At 41.1% G+C, this 21422-nt stretch overlaps 1 protein-coding gene across 1 annotated transcript in view; it reads right to left on the reverse strand.

The window, feature by feature from the left end:
* Window positions 1-21422, reverse strand: part of Dgkk (diacylglycerol kinase kappa) — a 128147-nt gene that overhangs the window by 4068 nt on the left and 102657 nt on the right. Inside the window, exons 14-27 of the mRNA XM_006995409.4 lie at window positions 21257-21356; window positions 19556-19772; window positions 18638-18745; window positions 18116-18212; window positions 16554-16661; window positions 13128-13224; window positions 12750-12857; window positions 12027-12140; window positions 11557-11691; window positions 9844-10004; window positions 8924-9065; window positions 7258-7344; window positions 3555-3665; window positions 848-971 (exon numbers count right to left, since the gene is read on the reverse strand). Coding sequence (XP_006995471.1) covers window positions 848-971; window positions 3555-3665; window positions 7258-7344; window positions 8924-9065; window positions 9844-10004; window positions 11557-11691; window positions 12027-12140; window positions 12750-12857; window positions 13128-13224; window positions 16554-16661; window positions 18116-18212; window positions 18638-18745; window positions 19556-19772; window positions 21257-21356 — 1709 coding nt within the window. The remainder of the gene's footprint in view (window positions 1-847; window positions 972-3554; window positions 3666-7257; window positions 7345-8923; window positions 9066-9843; window positions 10005-11556; window positions 11692-12026; window positions 12141-12749; window positions 12858-13127; window positions 13225-16553; window positions 16662-18115; window positions 18213-18637; window positions 18746-19555; window positions 19773-21256; window positions 21357-21422) is intronic.

Below are 21422 nucleotides of genomic sequence, written 5' to 3' on the forward strand. Positions count from 1 at the left end.
AGTTTGTTCCTACTGTAGCAACCATCTTTGAATCAAAGAGGAAGCTACTGGGGACCATATAAACTAAATGCAAATAGGATTAAGTCTTAGAAACCGATCATCTATGCAAGTACTATGGACTTAATCTGAGTCTACAAAAATCCTTTCAAACACTGGAGATTTCCAAATGTCAGATTCTTAAGGAATCAAACCAGTTGGACCATACCCAAGAAAAATATACTTAGATCCAAAAGATTTTCTCTTGGCATCTGAAAAATCCTTATTCATTCAAACTAAAACAAACTACCGTCCTCTTGTCCTGTTTTCACATATCTGCTAATGCTGTATCTTTGAAGCTTCCATGTTACCTAAGCCTCAAATTTAGGAGAGACCATGAGCATCAGAATTGAGACAACTAAAAATTCTAGGAGAGTCTTCTTTTGTATCCCATTCACATTTCAACAATACTTCAGTTATGAGGAAGAATGGTACAGAAAACAAAATTTATATAGTATGAGATTTGTATATCCAGGAACTCTCATTAACAGAGAGAAGGGGTTTTTGACAGGGCGATAAACCTGTCCCTAGCATCTTAGGGATGGGTCAAGCAGTAAGATACTGGTCCAATTGCAGTTTTCCTTTTGGTCATCCAGTCCACATAGCACCAATTCCTTCTCAGGCTTGCCACTTACCAGCCAGTACTCATATCATTCTCTAACTTACTTGGCATTACCTAATACTGGCTTCCTCCTGGAGACCCTTTCCAACATACCCATGAACACTTCTGAGGGTACTTTCAGGTCTCATGGAGGAGCCCATTCTTATTTTCCTTCTGTTCATACCCTCTGTTTCTGTGGAATTGACTTACCAAGAAAACGAGGGAATCTGTGGCTTGATTTTGGCTTTTCTTCCTCTTCTCGCTTCTTCTTCCTAAACTTGGGGAATCGAATCCTCAGTCTGTGACGTAAACTGTGAGTGTCAGAAGACTGCTCCTGGGAAACCACAGCAAGAGTCAGGTCAAAATGCTAGTTAGTTTACATTCTGCAATAATTTCTACGGGCTTTTAAAGTGATGGACAAGGATGGCTACAGAAAGCAGGTGGACCTACTCTCAGCTCAGGTAGTAGAGTCCTTCCTACTCACTAGCCATATATCTTAATAAAGAAATTGAGCTGTAGGGGTTGGAGAGGGGGCTCAGTGGTTAAGAGCACTTGCTGCTCTTGCAGAGGACCTGGGTTCAATTCCCAGCACCCATATGACGGGGGTGGTGGTTAAAACTAAAAGAAATTGAGCTTTAGAAAGGGCCCACTCTTGTGCCATGTGCCTTTCTGGATATATCAATACATGCTCCTTACACAAGCCTCGGAACAACCTGGAAGAATGGCTACTATCATTCCTGTATTAGAAATGAAGCAAAGGCTCAGAGCGAGGGGAAGGCTGTGTAAGCAGGGCTAGGGGAGGAGGAAGCAGAAACAAATAACTGTTCATTTTTTAAAGTTTGTTGAAAAAAAAACACCAAAAAAGCAAAGGCTCAGAGGTTAAACATTTCATGTGAGGTCACGTGGATTGTTGGGGTCACTGTTGCTCACGTGGCCGTTCTTTATAAATAGAACAATGTATTTCATCCTTCACACCTCCAGTTGAGAGCCCCTATCTGCCCCCTCAGTCAAGCATCCTCATATAGGGAAGACTCTGCCTCACAGGCTGCCTGTTTTTCTGTCTGGAATGCAGAGGATTCTCTAAACAAATTTACTAATTTTGAATGTAAGTTCTTTGCTGGGCAGACAACACGGGCTCTGTTATTCCAGTTCATTCTGCAACTCACATCTTGTTTCTGTAACAGCATTCTTATTTTCCTCCTGCTCCTAGCAAAACAGTTGATTTATTGCCAGGAAATCTAGCCAAACACATTACAAGAGGTTTCGGGGTAATCTTCCTTTCAGGATTAGCTATGCCTCCAGTCCCTTCCCTTGGGGGAAGAGTCCAAATGTGTATCTTCCTCCTCTTTCTGCACAGACCCCCACGGCACCCTTTCTTCTCTAGTGCTGCTCCTGGCTGTATCCCCGACCTTCAGAACTGCCTTTTATAAACCACTTCAAGAAAGAGCACAGGACCCTTCCCCTCAGAGTCCTGACAAGTCCAATAAAGAATTGACCCTTGTCCTGCTCTCCCCAGCAAAGTGGGTCTGAGTCTTCTGTAATCTCAAGATAAGGGCGCTTAGTGTGAGCAACCTCTCCTTGCCTTATTTTCAATTGACTTCCTTTCTTCAGGGCTTTACACCTCTCTGGAAATGCTGGAACTCAGAAAAGAGATTTTTGTCCCAGGTGAGGATGACTCACATGCAAATTGGGACCCCAAGGTATAGGATGATAAATATCCAGCTAGTTTGCTCGCTCAGGAGCTTAATGGGAGATAGCTGAGGCAGGTGATAATGGAGAAAGAGTGAGAATTTGCTTTTCTTATTGTCTAATAGGATGTCTTCCTTCCCTAGAAGGCTACTGATAAAAACATGCAGTACACCAGACCTTGTAATGTAATCACCAAAGATTAGTAAATCTTTTAAGATAATGAGTGGTTCTCAACCTTCCTAATTCTGCGACCCTTTAATACAGTTTCCTCACATTCTGGTGACCTCCAACCATGAAATTATCTCATTGCTACTTCATAACTGTAATTTTGCTACTGTTATGAATTGTAATGTAAATACCGGTGTTTTCTGATGGGCTTTGGGTTTGCAACCCACAGGTTGAGAACCATTGTTTTGAGACTTTGCATATGATTTTCCTTCTGAAATAGTAGCCTTATCCCTGCACTATTCCAAACATGTCTATATGAGTGCTCATATGCATACAACTGGCATTTAGTGTCATAAAATAGCTATGAGGAGGCAGGCAGGGATTCTAAAATTTGAAATGAATGTTTTTATGGTTGGAAAAATTTTGAGACAATCTCTGTCAGATCACAATGGGAATGCTTTACTTTGTTATAGGTGGCCATCTTTGGGATAATTGGTTTATGAATGAATATGAAAGTTTGCAGTCTTAGAAAAGTACTCAGAGTAGTCCAAAATTGGCAGCATCTCTGCAACTATATTCTATCTGTTGTAATGTTTGGTTTTCCTTTTAGGCCGCATATTGGCTGGAAGAGGCAATGGAGGGGCAGGTAGCAGCAGGAAGAGGAGGTGTTTGGAAGACTGACCTACCAATATGTCCTAGGTATCAAGCAGTTACAACAGCTGTCTGCAAACAACTGGTGGGGCTATGCTAGTATGTACCACATACGCTTTAGTTCTGGCAGCAGACACTGAGCGGGGAGAGCTTGTAGCCTAGAGAACAATGTGATCTTCCTTAGTCTTTCTAGCTTTAGAATGGTCTTCTTTCTGGTTATTTGTCCACGGTCACCTACTTGTTCATTTTTGCTGCTTTGTTCTGTCCATTTATGATGAGGATATGGGGAGGAGGGTGCTTCATTAATGCTGAAGTTAAAAGTTTGCATTTGGGCCTCTGTTATACCTATCCATGTACTGACCCCATACTATGACACCAAAAGAAAATTCCCACTCCCCAGGTTACGAACCTCTGGAAAAAGGATTTGATTCAACCAGTCAATTGCCAGGATCCTTCTCAACTCCGTATTCATGGCATCCAGGGCAGTTTGTAGTATGGCCTCATCCTCAGCATCTCTCAACTGGCATAGACAAGGAGAATAGTAAGTGTACATTTCCTAGCACTTTGCCTTAGACTCCACTCTGCGTCCATGCTAGGACCAAGAGATCATACAGCTATCAACATACTGTAGCTCAGTTTGGCCAAGAGATTATAATGGTGACAAATTGTAGCTCATTTGGCCTACAATCAGATTATTCATTTATCAAACGTAATACTAGCTTTAGATAGCTCTCTTTTCACCAAGAAGATCCAGGAAATCATCAGATGGATGAGGTCTCTTTGAAGCTGGGCATGCTCAGTTTCACAAGCGAAGGTCTTTTCTCCAGCATGAATTAGCACCACGATTTTCAGCTTTAGCTTAATGTCTACAAGGGTCTCATTCTTGGCTTCCAGTTTCTGAAGCCATATCACTACCCACCTAAGTAAGAGCTATCACTAAATTCTGAGCATATTGTGTATATCAGGTACCGTGAATACATAATTTCATGTACTCTCCCCAATACCCTCACAATACCTTGCAAGGTATGATTATTCTCATTTCATAGGTGAGAAAGTATAATCAAAGAAGTTTAGTGTTGAAGGTTACATGGCTAATGTTTGGTTGTTATCTGTGGAAGGCCTGCTCTTTTCTCAAGGGAAATGAAGGAGGAGTGGATGGGGAAGGACTGGGAGGAAGGAGGGGAAACTACAGTTGGGATGTAATATTTGAGAGAATAAATTTATTTAAAAGAAGATTACAGGGCCAGACAGAATCTGTCCAACTTAGTAGCCTACCATTTATACAATACACAAAGGCATCCAGATGCTAGAGGTTATAATAGTTATTATACATTATAATTTAAAAGATAGTTTGTAAATCAAGGTGAGCTTAGGGAAGGACTGCCTCAACTTTTCCCTTCCTGGTAGAGGCTCTGCCTCTCTAGACTGTGCTGTAGCTTCTAGTTATTTGTTCTCCATGATTAAGAAACATGTGTGCAGGTGGCTTGTCCTGTCTAAGTGGTTACTGCTAACCTCCCAGTACACACAAGATAAACTCTGCGTGGTACATGGGAGACTTAAAGATTCTTTTGAGACCATCTCCAAGTTCCAAATCAGCAGTACAGGGAGAGCATTCATATTCTAACAGGTAATAATTGGGGCACATGGCAACACACTGATGGACACAGCCCTTGAAAGCATACAGCAATCAAAGCTGGACCCAGCTCTCATCTCTACATGCACTCTCCTTTCAGTTTGGCATCTCTGTGGTCTCTTCCTATTTATGGGACACTTGCTGCTGTAGCAATAGCTAGTGCAAGAAATGTGTGCTGACTGAATGGACAGTGAGTGGGATGGGAGGTTATGGCCAGTCAGAACATGCTAAAAGAAAGAAATGAATCAATGCTAACAAATAATTTGTCCTCCTTTGCAACTTAAGACAATACAGCATGGCTTAGATGCACATGCCAAACATATGCCAAAGAAGGGAAGTGGGAATTACTGAATGAGATTCACTTCATTTTTCAAAAAAGCTATATCCCTATTACAGTTTACCTGCAATGTCCCACAAAGGCCCATGTGTTGTTATATAGGCTTAAGTCTCAGACTGGTGCTATTGAGAGGTAGTGGAACATTTAAGAGATGTAGCCCAATCAGAAGTATTCTGGTCATTGTGACCATGGCTTTGAGAGGAACAGTAGTTCCTTGGCCATACTCCTTCTCATTTCTAGCCATGAGGTGAGCAACTTTAGTCTCCCACATGATTTTCAGCACAGTGTGCTGCCTTGCCAGATGCTGAAAGCAAAGGATCAAACCATTCATGGAACGAACCCTCCAAAGCTGTGAGCTAAAACAAAGCTTTCTCTCTGTGAGTTGATTATCTTGGGTGTTCATTTCAGCAATGGAAAGATAATACAGCCCCTCTGCCAAAACTGCCCTTTTTCACTGTCATACTTTCCCACTATGAAAAATCCCCAAATGAAACATGACTGTACCCATCTCATGTTGGTGACAGCCTTTCTGGAGATACATGGTCATTCTTATGTGCTTTGTGCCTGCTCGCCTCATTTTGATGTGTACACATGGATGGAGCCTCACAGGTCCTATCTGAAGGAAGCCTTCTGAAAGCCTCAGTTCATTGTAGGGTATGTTCAAGCTGGGCTGTTGCCTAGCATGGCCTAATTTTCAAGCTATGAGCTTCAAGAAAGCCTAAATTAGCACAAGGCCAACTTTCCATATTTACTGATGGCTGAACTGAGAATGACATTGAGTTCAGAATTCCAGTTGAAATTGTCCAAAGCTAAAACACCCTAGCTTGGGGCCCAGATGATGGAATGGTGTGGTCTGAGAACTTTAGTCATTCTGCTTCTGAGGCAGTATGACAATGAGATATGTAAATGAAAGAGGGTATTCTTACAATTTCAACTCAGAAGCCCTTCTTCAAATTCAACTTTAATTAGACCAAAAGCAAACACAACATCTGCTCAGGGACAACATCAAAGTTGGATAGTTATGAGCAGTTGTCTTCTCATGCATGGACATTACATGAGGAGAAACATGCAATTAGTGTAGTGTTCAGAGTCATAGTTCATCCTCCTTAGTACTTTTAAAGCCCATCTTTTGAGCCACAACTATGTACCAGGTACTGCTGGGCACTGAATGTCCAATACTTTGTTATTTTTGTAAATCCTCTAAATACGCTGTAGAGGTAAGGTTACAATTCCTGTCCTGGAGGTAGGGGAAATAAATGCAAAGAGGTGAACTTACACAGTTAGTGTTGTGAGTTGTATTGTGTTCCTTTCAAAAGATATGTTAAAAGTCCTAATCCCCAGTATTTCAGAATGCACCATTATGAGAAATTATAGTCATTCCCTTTGTAATTCACTGTTAACTTGAGCTCATATAGATAGGGCAGGCCTTAATCCATTATAATCAATCGCCCTGGCAGAATATGGCCGTATGAAGACAGAGACATTGAAGATAAGATAAGGATCAACAAAGATTGCCAGAAAAATGACCAGAAGCTGGGAAAAGGCAAAGAAAGCTTCCCCTAGGGATTTTTAGAGGGATGGACCTACTGACAATTTGGGCTTTAGTGTTGGAGTTTTCAAAATGATAAGCTAGTAAGATTCTGTTATTTAAACTCATATAAATCCTTGGTACTTACTCATGGCAGCCTTAGGGAGTTAATACAAATGGTAGGTAGCTAATTTGTATTTGAGCTCAGAGCCCTCAAAATTTCCCCCTATTTCCTGTTACTTTCTCCATGGAGAAGGTGAAATTTCCATCTTGATGGAAGAGCATCTCTGAGGAGCTCACTCTTTTCACTTGTAGCTGAATCAGTTGTAATGAGAACACTATGCATCTGATGGGCCTAGTCTTGACCCAGGAGACATTGACCAAAGATAGAAATACTTTCATCCAAAATATGGTAGTCCCTATGGATTGTTATAAACACACACAGTAGCATATTCAGGTGACCAATACAGCATAATGGCAATCGTGACTGGAATGACTGGAATCATCAGGCAAGCACTTACTTACAATCACACATCTCTAGTACCCTGGAACCAAATACAGAAAGTGTCCATATTCAAAAGAGATGCTCCCGTCCTCCAACCCCACACACTCACCAAGTTTTCATCCAGGAAAGCTTTGGTGTCATCATAGAGCCCTTTAAGAGTAAATGTGACTTCTACTGCATCAGTTCTGCTCAGAGTCTGAGGGGGAGAAGAAAGGAAAGGACAAGATAGAGTAGCTGGTTAGTAAGCATGCAGCTGGCTTCTCCACAGGAAGGGAGGAACAGACTAGCAGGGCATGGCTGTAGCTGGAAAAGTAATATTACAAATACAGCACGCTGGCACGGCATGAGCACCAACCAGTCAGAATCAACACCAGCTGTCTATTGGTGTGCCCCACAAAGTGGAGCAATACAGCTTAGCTTTTGGCATCATTGATTCAGTACAGTGGGCAATAGAAAATTTGCAAACCAGAGGGAAATTTGCAAATCTAAGTTAAAACTACTTTTCCATTGGCAGGTAGAAATAAGTCTAACCATACATATTTCTTCTTGAAACTTGTGGCCTTTGGACCTCACTAGGATCTGGTCTAAAATAGAGTTAACTCACATTTGAACACATCCTGATCCTATTGTATTTTTACCTATTAATGAAGTTTGTGCTCCTCTCCAACTCCATCCTGTCCCTTCATATCCCTCCCTCCCTCTCTCTTTCTTCTTCTCCTCCCTCCCTCCCTTACCTTCCTGTGTAGGCATGCATGAGTGCATATGTGCATGTGTGTGTGCCTGTGTGTCTGTGTGTGCATGTATATAGTTATGTATGCCAGGGATCATATCCAAGGCCATTCTGTCACCAAGCTACATCTCCAAATCTAAAGCACATTTTTAAAGCAACACTCAAATCTTATGGCAGTGAGTATTGGCATGGGATGGCACATTTAATATTAAATGTCTGATCTGGACCTGTCAGGAGGGAAATCAAAGCCTCTTGGATCTCTGGTTCCAATGACAGGTATAACCTTATACTGTTACACAGGGAGTCAGATGGAATGAGGAAGGCCCAAGACTATGTTTCTTTCCATTTATTAACTATTTCACTCTGAGGCTGATGTGGTGGCTAGCTGCCAGAAACAAACACTGCTTCTCAGGATGATGAAATCAGTCATGGCATTTCCTCAGCAGCCACCTTGGCCTTATAACAATCTAAGGAATTCTGCATTCCTATCAACTCTATTACTTTATTTTTCAATTTTAGTTTGTTTATATTGTGTAAATATTCACATGTGTATATGCCCATGTATAAGGATGCATGTGTGTGTGTGTGTGTGTATGTGTGTGTGTGTGTGTGTGTGTGTGTGTGTGTGTGTGTTCCTGTAGAGGCTAGAGATGGATGTGAGGTGTCTTTTTCAATTGCTGTCCACCTTACAGTTTTGAGACAGCGTCTGTCACTGGACCTGGAACTCACTGATTTGTCTAGACTGGCTAGCTAGAGAGCCTGTGAGATCCTCTGTCTCTGCCTTCAAGTATTGGGATTACAATGCATGCTGCCATGCCTGACAAGGTGAGTGCTTGGGTTATGTGTAAGTTCAGTTACTCAAGCTTGCACAGCAGGCACTTTACCTAGGAATCCATGGCCCCACCTCCTGTCTACTCTACCCATCACTTTTCTACCCTACCACTTGCAGATGTTCCCCATTTCATTTTTGTTTCCCTTTCCCTTAAACCCCCTTTTCCTTTAAAGTTTGGCTCCTTTATTTCATTTGCTAATTTTCTCCCCTTACCTCAATGGGAATACAGGAAGCTGCACCCGCCTCATTGCCACTGTCTTGGCTATAGAACACCTCATTCAGTATGTTAGCACTGGCATTCACAGAATCCATGAGGACAGACACATGCTGGTGGACCTTACTCAGGTCATTAAGTCTGTAATAAAGCAAAACCCGATGAGTTTGTTGCTATGGATCTATGGTGTGAGGAGCTGGTAGATTGGGGTAAGAATCAAAACAAAAACCCTAGGTCCTGAATTTGAACTCTTTATTCCCTCTTGCTATTTCTGTTCTTCACTAGGTATCCAATGAAGAAAATGCTAGAATAGTCTTCTTTAAGCATTCACCTTTGTTCATGTTTGTTTATGTTGGATTTAGATACTGGGAGATTGAATAGGGTGAGAAACTAAAATTGAGGAGATAACTGGCTCTTGCTGAAACTTCAAGGTCTTTCTAACAGTTAAGGGCAAGGATAAACTATTTCTTCATTTCTTTATTTGTTTGTATTTGCACATACGTGTGTATATATGTGTGTGTGTACACATGCAGATCAGAGGACAAGCTGCAAAAGTTGGTTCTCTCCTTCTACCACGTGGAACCCTAAAGATCAAACTTAGATGGCCAGCCTTGATGACAAGCACCTTCACTTCTTAAACCATTGTGCTGGCCCAGAAAAAACATTCTTATTCCTACTGGGTCTTGGAAAGCAGAGGGAAATAAAAATTCACCTCGGGCTCTAATGGGGAGTGTGAAAACTGGCCTATTGTCAGTCACAAAGAATACTTCCTGCATGGACTGTCAGGGCCCTAATTGTAAGCACTTAGTCAGATTCCTTTCTGAGGCTAAGATCCCCAGTCATCAACGGATATCAACTGACTATCTCTCCCTATCCATTTTTGGGTTTCCCGGCCCCGTTTTAAGGTCAGTCCTCTTACCTGCTAATGAGGTCTTCTGCAAGCCGAGCCAAGTGCTGCATCTGGGCATATTCCCTATCAGAGAGGCTATCTTGAGATTCCTGGTAATCCAGCTGGGGTGGTAGGGCCGCTTGGATTTCAGTATGCTTACTTTCCCATGTTTTCATTGAGTTCTCAAACTCCTAGAGATGAATATAGTGGCAAATTGTAATAATTGTTGCAGCTATGAGGACATGTGACAGATTTTTCTATGGGTATGGCATTTTGTAGGTAATATGGGGTATACGTGGTAAAGGGGAGTGAAGACTTTCCTATCCATTCCTTTTATGTACCTATTTATACATCGTCCTGTCTTTTTAGTCAATGTATCTTCTGTATAAGATAGTTTAGTTTTTATTGTTAGTGCATTGGCTTGTGGGACACCAGTCTTGAATGAGGCAAAATCTGTCTTCTAGAAGCTCAGGTATGAGGACATGGTGATGGATAAGACATAGGAATGCCTTTTGTTCTCTATTCTTTCCAAATGTATATATTATGTTGTAATGGGATTTAGATTCAGACACACAAAATTTATTTTTCAATCCTGCTTTTTTCATCTACTAGTTGTGTGACTATTAATAAGTTATTTAAGCTCCCAACATGGAAATAAGTTTATCTTCCTTATAGGGTTCTTGGGAGGACCTATGTCAGGCAATATATGCAATGTACCCAGCACAATGTTGGCATTTTATTAGGTGGGCATTCCTTCCCTCTCTATTGATATTTTTATATTCACACTTCAAAAGATAGCCTCCAAGTCCTGAACAAATGATCAATAATAATTGTAGCTTTTTATTTAGCAGAAATGGGTGACATCTGTAAATGACATCTGCAATATATTAAGGAATCTCACAGGGTCCAAAGAGAACATATTCAATGCAAGAACTGTCATTGAAAGAGTTTATTTCTCCACCACTAAGGGTCCTTAGTTTTCTATGCAGTGTAGTGTAGAGGACAACCTTGTTGAAAGAGAGACAGTGTCTTTTGGACACTGTCTTTTTACATATAAAAATGTCTTGAGGAGCTTGTTTACAAATGCAAGCTCTAAGGAGCCATCACTTTCCATTCAGTTCAGTGAATTTGGTGTAGGATCTAGGAGTATGCACTTCTAACCATCATTCAAGGTGCCTGATATAAGAGGCATGCAGAGCTCTCTTTGGGGAATTCTTCTTGACTAGAAATGTTGATCTGTTTGGGAGGCATCCAGGCAGTGGGACCGGGTCCTGTGCTCAATGCATGAGTTGGCTGTTTGAAACCTGGGGCTTATGCAGGGACGCTTGGCTCAGTCTGGGAGGAGGGGACTGGGCCTGCCTTGACTGAGTCTACCAGGTCGATCTCAGTCCTCGGGGGAGTCTTTGCCCTGGAGGAGATGGGGATGGAGGGTGTGCTTTGGGGAAGGGGAGGGGAACAGGAGGGGAATGGGAGGGGGGAGAACAAGGGAATCCATGGCTGATATGTAGAATTAAATCATATTTTAAAATAAAATAATAAAAATATATACTATTAAAGGTATCTGTTGAAAATATTTGCATGCTTATATAAGTTTCAAGTACTAAGAAATACTGTTTTAAGTCAACTGTATATAAGAAACACTGATCATTAAAAATGTGCAAACATTAAAAAAAAGAAAGAAAAAAGAAATGTGATAGCTATGAATGAGGCAATGTAGGAGCTCAAGGAGAACTTTTCTCTTACCTGATCTCTCATCAACATCTGGGCAGTATTCTTGTATTTAATCTTGATAAGGCCTGGTCTCTGAATCCATGCTTCCCCATCCACCTGCACAGGGATACCTTCTTCACCATCAATCGTTATCATCACCTCATGGCACTATCACAAAAGGAGAGAGGAAAAAAAGGAAAAATGAAGAAAATACTGTGGCCTACTCTGGTGTTGGGTCACAGTGTGAATGTATATTTGAAGAGACACCGGCAGCAGATATGAATCAGATCATCCCAAGTACAAGCATGTATTACCTATAAGTTTGTTTGGGTTTTTGGTCCCTGACACTTCTGTCTTCAACATCAGTCACCACCCTACTGCCTAACAGATTGCCTACTTCCACTACCCAGGAACTTTTACAACCAGGTAATTGCTAGGATTACCTCACATCCTTGGGTTGAAGCTAGAAATTTTATCCCATCTTTAACCCAACCCTTGCTTACCTGGGCAATTCGATGATGCTGCAAGTTGACGAGACGAGACATGGCCATCTGTATAGAACCAAAAATTGCCACTACCTCTAGCTTCCCATCATCCATTGCAGGGGCGTCATATTCCTAGGGAATAGGAACCATGTCATAATTCTCACAAGAATCCATACTTTGTCCATAATAAATAAATGTGCTTTGAGGACTACCGGTAACATTTTTTCCTAGTCTATGAAGAAATGAGAAAACTATACTAAAGGGGAAAAGTCAGGTAAGGAAGCCAGGCTTAGAAAAGGGACTTGTGCTTGTAATCCATTTGAGCTCCTTTAGAGATCACAAATCAGCCAATTTCTTCCCTGTCCAGTGCAGCATCGTGAATTCCCAAGGCCAGTTCTATTAGTTTCATGGACTTCTTAGATGAACTCATAGCTGGTTTTCCAGATGTCTTTACTGACATACTAGATTGGGATGAAGAACATGGCCTCCTAGGTAATCATCTTCTGAGTGTCTTTCAGGCCTTAGTAACAGGAAAGTCAAAACCCAGGGGTCACATGACATAGTTCTGAGGTTCTTACTTGGTTCTTGTGCTCTGGAATGACAACTGTTTTAAAAAGCTAAACCTACAGATACTGCCAATAAGGACTCCAAGCCTATCTCATCTTCCCCAATGTCTGCTTTCCCTTCCGGTCTGCTGAGAGTCAGGCCTCTTGCCCACCCCATTCCTCGCTCCATACTCACTGCGGTTGCCCTGTTGCGTCCCCAGAAGTTGACACCTCCGGCATAGCTGGTAATGTTGAGCACTACAATGCCTTGAAGGTTTGGCAAGGAAATGGCTTTTCCATCACACTGAAAGAAAAAGAGGAGCTCTTAGTGCCTGGCTTTTCTCATACCAGCACAAAGATCCTTCACATAGATGGGGAGGGGCTTGGTCTTTCTTTCATACCATTTCATATCATTTTCTTATCTAGGAAACAGAAAGAAAACCTTGGGCCTTGTCCCCATGGCTGTGAGGGAGGATCCCAGAGTTTCATTTGAAAAGAACCAAAGATACAGTGGAATGGCGATTTCTGAGGTTTCCCTTTTCTGTGCCCAGGAAACATGGCCCTTTCTACTCACCTCCAGGTGTATGCGCTCTTCCAGCTTCCTGTAAGAGCTCCGCAGTAGCTGCTTGCTTCCCAGGAGGCCATACCATATTTTGTTCTTAAGGCGGCTACTGCAGAGAGAGGAGGAGAAAAAGCCAGTCAGAAGGTGAATGATATACAGGGAAGTGGGTGGGGGAAGACAGGAAGGAGGAAACATCTTATTTTTCAAGTGCTTTTTTTGTTTTTAATATTGTACTTTAAATTTGTTTTCACTATTATACGTTAAATTTATTCTTTGAGAAATTATACATGCATACAATGTATTTCAATTGTATTCATCCCTTATTCACCCACCCAACCAATTCTTCTGGGATACACTTAGATTTTCTTATCCTTTCTGGTAGGTTGCCCATGTTCCAATGTATGTATAGGCAACACTATTTGGATTCAGTGAATTATTAAAAATTAGACAGGTGTGGTGACACGTGCCTTTAATCCCAGTACCCAGGAGGCAGAGGCAGGTGGATCTCTGTGAGTTCGAAGCCAGCCTAGTCTACAAAGAGTGTTCCAGGATAACTAGGTATGTTACACAGAGAAACCCTGTCTCGAAAAACAAAAACAAACAACTGAAAATAATCAAATAAATATATATAACTATTTTTATTTTCAATGATATATCAACATCTATTTTATTTAATTAGTTTGTGACTGCACCCTGGATGAAAAATAGATTTATGGGTAATAATTCATTCAAATCAAAGAAAGAAAAATGGCATTTTAATATGACAAGAATTACCATATTTCTAGGCTATGTGGTAATTTACAGAAACACTTCAAAAGAATTTTTATGAGATGTAAAAGAATTGTGATTTGTTTTCAATTTTTTTCTGTATGAGTAAATAACTAAGCAAATTATCAAAAATTAAAATTCTGTTGAGATGGGAAGGAACTAGATTTCTCATTTCTCACCAGAACTTGAAAATTAAATTGTTTTTTAGTTATTGGTGCAAATGTGAGGAGTGAATTTTTGATGTAGTGATAAATGCCATAGACAAGAGGATATTGCTCACCTAAATTGTATGTATAAGAAGTCAGAAAAGCTTAATACATATTTTACCAATAACAAGAAAAGAAGATCTGTACAGATCACAACATTAACTAGTAAGGGGAGAGAAATATTAATGATGCTGTTTTGAACAACACACATTGTATAAAAGTATTGAAATAGTTCACTTTATCCCATAAATATGAACATGTTTACATGTTAGTCTTTGTGTGTCTGGGATGGAGAAAATATGGGACAGGCAAGAATAACAGGAGATACTGGGTGGACTTAAGAATAATAAGATCTTGTTGATTATAAAAACAAAGAGCTGATACTCCCTAAAAGGGTTGAATATCATTTATGAACTTTTAAAGTCACAGAAATAAGCTTTCACAGGGAATGTTTTGAAATATAAGAAGGCTAGCACAAAATTTGTACTCTGTTTGAAACAAAAACTTTCTGGGCACTTTAGTTTTATCATTTATAAAAACAGAAGCTTAATTATATAGAAAAGCAAATATACCTAGAAAAAAGCAAAACAATTCTGTAAATAAATTAATTAAAATAAGCACAAGGTTGGGAGACTTTTATCTACTTATCTCTAAAGTTACTACCAAGCTACAATTTCTAAAGTAGTGTGGTACTTGCACAGGATAGACAAAAAGATCTGTGAGACAGAAGAGTCTAGAAACAAACCATTACATTTATGGTCAATTGACTTTTGACGAAGATGCTAACACAATTAATTGGGAAAATGTTGACTTTTTGAAAAGATATGGTGCAGAGATAAATGAGATATCTACAGGGGTTTGAGTAAGAATGCCACCCATAGGCTCATATATTTGAATGTTTAGTGATCAGGGGATGGAACTCTTTGATGGGTTTAGAAAGATTAGGAGGTGTGGCCTTGTTGGAGGAAGTGTGTCCCTGGGGGTGGGCTTTGAGGTTTTCCAAAGCCCACACCTGGCCCAGTGTTTCTACTTTCCCTTGGCCTGTGGATCAGGATATAGAGCTCTCAGCTACTGCTCTAGCACCATGCATGCTGCCATGCTCCCTGCCATATGACAGTGGACTAAAATTCTGAAACTGTAAACAAGTCCCCAGTTAGATGCTTTCTGTTGTAAGAATTGCCTTGCTCATGGTCTCTTTTCACAGCAATAGACTAAAGTTGCAGAAAGACGAGTTTAGAGCATTAGCTCACCCCGTACACACACACCCAAAACAATAATAATTCAAAAGTACATCACAGGCTTAAATGTAAGAGCCAAAACAATAAAATTTTAGAAGAAAACAATATTTTCAGAGCTTGAGTTAGATTAGTATGATACCAGAGACATGGTACACAAAGAAAAAAAATTACTAGGCCCTGTAAACTCAAAATTGTTGAACTTAAAAGGATACCCCTAAGAAAATGAAAGGACACTGATCAACTGAAAGATACTTTGTAAAGCACCTATCTGGTACCATGCTTCCTCCTCATCCCAGGACTTTTCTGAGAAACAGACTCTAGTGGCAGTGACAGGGGTGGGATGATCCTTTTGGAAAATATTCATTCAGTTATTTTATCCCAACCAGTCTGCCCTCCCTCCTCTCTCCCCAATGCCCCACTTCTCTCATCCACTGGCCCCTCATCCACTCCTCCTCTGTTTCTATTCAGAAACTGGCAGGCATGCCATGGAGATCAGCCAGCCATGGTATATCAATCAGACTAGGCACCTCCCCATGTATTAAGGCTGGGCAAGGCAACCCAGGATGAGGAATAGGTTCCCAAAAGCCAGCAAAAGAGCCAGAGAGACAGCCCCTGCACCCACTGTTAGGAGTCCCACAAGAAGACCAAGCTCACAACTGTCCCATATATGCAGAGGACCCAGGTCAGTCCCAGGTAGGCTTAGGGTGATCCTTTTTACTTATACTTTTAATTTATAAGAACTCTGAAGTTGTCTTAAGGTATATTTGTAGGATAAAACTACCAGAAGGTGCCAGGTAGGTCAATACTAATCAATAGGTCCAGAGAACCCAATCTGGAACACCAAGAAACAATAGAAGCATCTTGGATACTTTGTAGCTCTGTCAAGCAAAAACAGATTTGGAGCCCCTACTAAGGACCCAGTTAATCTCTTAGAAACAACAAAGTTTCAATGCAATCTGTTCTCAACAGCAGTAACAGAGGTAGCTCTTTATACAGAAATCCACATGGGCGGGCTATGGAATGGGACTACCGATGTGTGATGACAGGGTAATTATCATAGAGCAGCCCAACTTTCAGGATATGCTGTCCCCACTGGGCTAGTCCTGAGACCAATGCGTTATATTTCCCAAGGACCTCGGTCTTTCCATTGCTTGTCTGATGTAGGAATACATATGTGTATCATTGTTGTGTGTATTTGTACAGAGAGCTGAGCCTCTTCCCCTTACTTGTATTGTCCTGGGTGTTCTTCTCTTCTGGTATTGAACTCCAGAGAAATTTTTGCATCTAGTCCAATTCCAAAGTAGTTGTTCATGACACACTTCTCTTTGAAGCGTCTGGAATTAGACAGGGAAGAAGGTAAACACTAAAGCATCAGACTTCATCTGCATGATAAAAAATCATCAAGGGAAGGCCTCTTCCCCTGGGTACAAGCCATATGGCTCTTAAAGGTATAGAGAGATGTCTTTCATGCCCAAGACTAACGTGTTAGTTCTAAGAGAGAATGTCTAGTCAGTCTGGAAGCTTTAGAGGAATTATGGCTCATATTAAAGAAGCAAAATTTGCAATCTTAGTTATATTTGTAGGCATTAGATATGAGTCCTGTTTTTCCACATTGAGTGAAATAGCCATAGGCTATTCCCATATCCAATTTTTGAGTATCTTGGTTGCAAATGTATTTTGACTATTACATCTACATTACTAATCTCAGCGATAACTGACTCCTTTGTGGCACTTTCACACCAGAAAACAAAGGTGTACTTATTTCCACATTTGAGAGGAAAGTCTGGTAAAAGAGGGTACAACAACAACAGCAAACAAGCAGTTTTTAGTTGCCTGTATTCATCTAGGGTATCAACATCAACACCGGAGTATTCTAGAACCACTTCACACCATCTCATGTCAACTGTGCATACTCATTCCCAACTTAGCATTTAAAGATATCTCAGTTGCTTGGAATAGGCTCCAGTGGGAGGGTTGATACCAGGAATAAACCAGGCAATCCTTTTGCACAGTTGGTGTTTAACATTTGCCTGTGCAGCTGCTTATCACAACTCAGAAGGCAGACCCATGAGACCTCAAACATGAATGGTGAAGTGCAGGATTTGGGAGGCTGTCAGAAGCCTGAGTAGAATTGTTTTCTTAAAGAAACATTTGCTGGGTGTGTCCTTCTTCTGAGAATCTGGAAAGGGTATATATAGTTCAGTTGTTTAAGCATAGGGAGATTTAAATTAATTACTAAACTTACAAGAGTTTCACCTCCCTTGACCACAGTGAGAAACTGGAGTTTCTCTAACTAACTCAAAATAACTTAGTGTGGTAGAATTTGGCTGCTGGGATATGCTAGAGAAGCAGGACTAGCAGAATAAGTGTCCTTGGAGTTCCTATCCAGTCCCTTACATGACCATTTGTTTTTTGGGTATCTTTAACCATTTATAGTTAAAAGCACCACTGAGAAAATAGGTCCTCTGAAATAATAACCAGTGTTTATTATGTGTTTATAATGATAGTAACTGCTAATGCACATGACACTTAACTACGAGTATCAAGTACCCAGCTCAGTGCAAGTACTTTTCACATCTAAACTCAACAAATAGAACAAGCTTATGTGCAAAGTCCAGTCATTAGCTTCATTCCATTTGGGAAAAATCAGGGCTTACATCGGTTAAGTAACTGGGTAGGTCACACAATTAGTTAAGTAGAATCAGATTTTGACTCTGGATTTTCTAGACTGTGCTACCAACCAGAGAGAGAGAAAAGACATTAAAAGGTCATATGGTTGCATACTTACATCATTTCAGGTGTAGAATATAAGTGTTCTAAGTCAAGGTAATGGAGGTCTTCACTTTTGAGAGACGATATAGAAGACAAGGGGCCACACTGAAAACCTAAACAGGAAAAACATTACCTTGGAGACAGATGCAAACAAAAAACCTTTCTCCTCACTTGTAATTAGCCCCCCATTCCCCAATGGGTTAGGGTCAAGCTCAAAGGCTTTCATCTGAATAAATGTCAGGGTTCTCATACCACAGCGGCTCCCTTAGATCCTTTTAACAGACCGGAATGCTCACTGAGGAGAGGGGAATGCTGAGGTGCTTGCTGACCTGCAGCGAAGACAATGACTCTCTCCAGAGCGCTATTTTCTGAGTGTCTAACATAATCTTTGCTGTGGATACTGGGGTGACATAGTGTGGAGCTTCTGGAAGAGTGAGGACTTCCCAGGATAGAGTGCGGTCATGCATGACGACATACATAGTCCCTGGAAACTAGGTGGCAGTGATGGAGACCAGAATGGGAGAATAAAGATGCTTACGGTGTCTTGGGCTCATCTGATTAAAGTCCTCTGAGTCATCTTCTCCCAGGAAGAGGGATGATGTGAAGTTCTTAACTGATAAGGACTGTCTGCTTTCTTCATCCAGAACTATAGAGAAAAAGTGGAGGAAGAGAGGGAGGGAAGGAAGAAGGGAAGGTATAAAGGAAGTAGAGAAGGGTGGAAGATTGGTCACATTTAGCAAACAGTTTCTGAGCATTTATATGTAGGTAGCCAGTAAGACTCTTCTCCTGTTTTCCCTCATAATGCCTCTTCTGCTCCCACACTCTTTCTAGTGTCATTTTCGAGTCTTTTTAGATCCATGCGTGAACATTCTGTTTTCTTTGTTACTCTTTTTCTGTCACCCACACAGCACACACAGCTGTGACTAGATGCTTGGGAGGGGTGATATGAATACCTGGGAGGAAATCACTATTCCTTTCTATCTCCATTTTGTTAGTATATATTCTCAGAATCCCTAAGCCTGACTACTCATGTGTAAGGCATGCAAAGATGAACACCATTTTCTTTCCAAATGACCACAGGCTGCTGATTAGCCTTGGTTGTTGAAATGACAGAAGATAGAAACATTTCCATGACAAGAAGTAAGGCTGACAGAGCTTCAGCGGTGTTACTTAAGTTACAAGTAGTTGTTTAGGATGAGTGTCAGTTCCCAAAATAGGTAAGTATAGGAACTGTGGGCCAGGAAAGGAGAAGTCAAAAGGACAGCTTCTTCTGGGGCTTTTCAAATCAGCAGTCAGAGGACTGATTTGGAAGGCAACCTGAACATAGCATCCAGCCAAGTGTTGTCAGTGAGGCCAGATAGCAAACCCAGACTAAAGGATGTCATTAAACCATTCATAGGAGGAAGCCTTACTTCCCCCCCCCCCATCCTAGTCACAATAACTCTAAGCACCGTACCTTGTTCAACCTGGAATATGACGAGCTTCAAGGATTGCTGGAGGTTCTGAGCCCTTGTGACCAACTCAATTTTGGATCTTGTGGTGTGGTCTATTTCTGAGGCGAAGGGTTTTCCATCAGCTTTGGCACGGGCAGCATTTTCCTCAGCAGAGATAACATCTGCATCCTCAGTCAGGATATCAATAATGACACTGAGTTTATCATACATCAAGTCACTCTGTAGAGGGAAGAAGGAAACTCATATTGTTATGAAGGACAGAATGAGAAGTAGTGATGGTATGGGATAGTAATATGCCAGAAACACTGGATATAGAAATTCATATGTGAGGTGATGTGCTGACACCCAAAGGCTATTAGGGGATTAAACATAAAGTCTTTGTTTCTAAGTAGCTTCAGGGAAATATGCATGTTTCACATAGCCTTCCCCATGTCAAGCTGGCCCTTAAATTTGTGTGGAACATGGAAAAATGGAGAAATAGAAACATTTTCATGCTAGTACATTCATAAGCATGTTCCTGGTGTGCCTCTGCATGGGGTTGGTGTCTGTCTTCACACATTGGTATTTCAAGGATATACATCTGCTTCATGATTTAAACTTTACTTAGTACGGTGGTTCTTGACCTTCCTAATGCTGAGATCCTTTAATACAGCTCCTCATGTTGTGGTGACCCCCAACCATAAAATTATTTTTGTTGCTACATCATAACTGTAGTTTTGTTACTGTTATGAACTGTAATTCAAATATCTGATATGTGACCCCTGCAAAAGGGTTGTTTAACCCCCCAAGGGGTGGTGACCCATAGGTTGACAACATTGCTTTAGTTGTTTATGGTGTGAGACAAGTTACTTAACATCCTTGTCCCTCTATATCTTAGGACAGCTGTGAGAATTGATACATTACATTAAAGCACTTAGAACAAGCTCTGACACAAAGTGTGTGCCACCTGTTAGGTACTGTTATAGGAGGTGAGTGTGTGTCTATTTCTTTTTCCTATTTTTTAATGTGTGTGTGTGTGTGTGTGTGTGTGTGTGTGTGTGTGTGTGTGTGTGTGTGTTGGTGGAGACCTGAGGTTAGTGTCAGGATTATCCTCAATCACTCTTCCACTCTATTCATTGTGCAAGGTCTGAATCAAACCCACAACTCCTTGATATGCATAGTCTCTAGCCAGATGGTTCTTGGGGCCCCTGTCTCCACTTTCTAGAGCTGGAATTACAATGCTCACCCTTATGTGAGTTTCTGGGGACCCAAAGCCCAGTCTTCACATTTGCACAGGAAGCACTTTAACTGTTGGGCCATATCCCAACCCTGGCATATTTCTATCATATGCATGTGTTTGTAGTGCTGGAGCTAGAATCTGTGACCTTACGCATGCCTAACAAGCATTCTGCTATCTGAGTCACATCTCCACTTACATGCAGATATTCACATGCAGGCTTTGGTGTCTTAACTCCATTCACTGATGCTTACTGTATACTTGTGTTTTTTCATGGGCAGATTTGTGGCTTCTACCTAGGTGTGTGGCATACAAAGTACCATTCTTCATTTGGCAAAGATGAGGGTGATGAGATTGGGCTTTTCTCTTCAAGAAGGTTTGCCAGCTCCTCAAGTTTGCCATTCCTTTATGATCCCCCATTGTTTTACTTGAAAGGTGAGTCCTGGCTCACAGAGAGAGAGAGAAGACACTAGGAAAGGGAGCTTACTTTCAAAATCACAGACTCCACTGCTGTATTCTTCTGCTTTATTTGGCTCCAGGCCTTTACAATATCAGCCACAAAGTCTTTCACTGCTAAGCACAGGAATCTGCAAAAATGAGGTAGACGGCATATGTGATAGAGAGCATGAGACCCAGAGCCCTCATCTTTTACA

The sequence above is a fragment of the Peromyscus maniculatus genome, chromosome X, assembly GCF_049852395.1.
Source record: "Peromyscus maniculatus bairdii isolate BWxNUB_F1_BW_parent chromosome X, HU_Pman_BW_mat_3.1, whole genome shotgun sequence".
Lineage (NCBI taxonomy): Eukaryota > Metazoa > Chordata > Mammalia > Rodentia > Cricetidae > Peromyscus > Peromyscus maniculatus.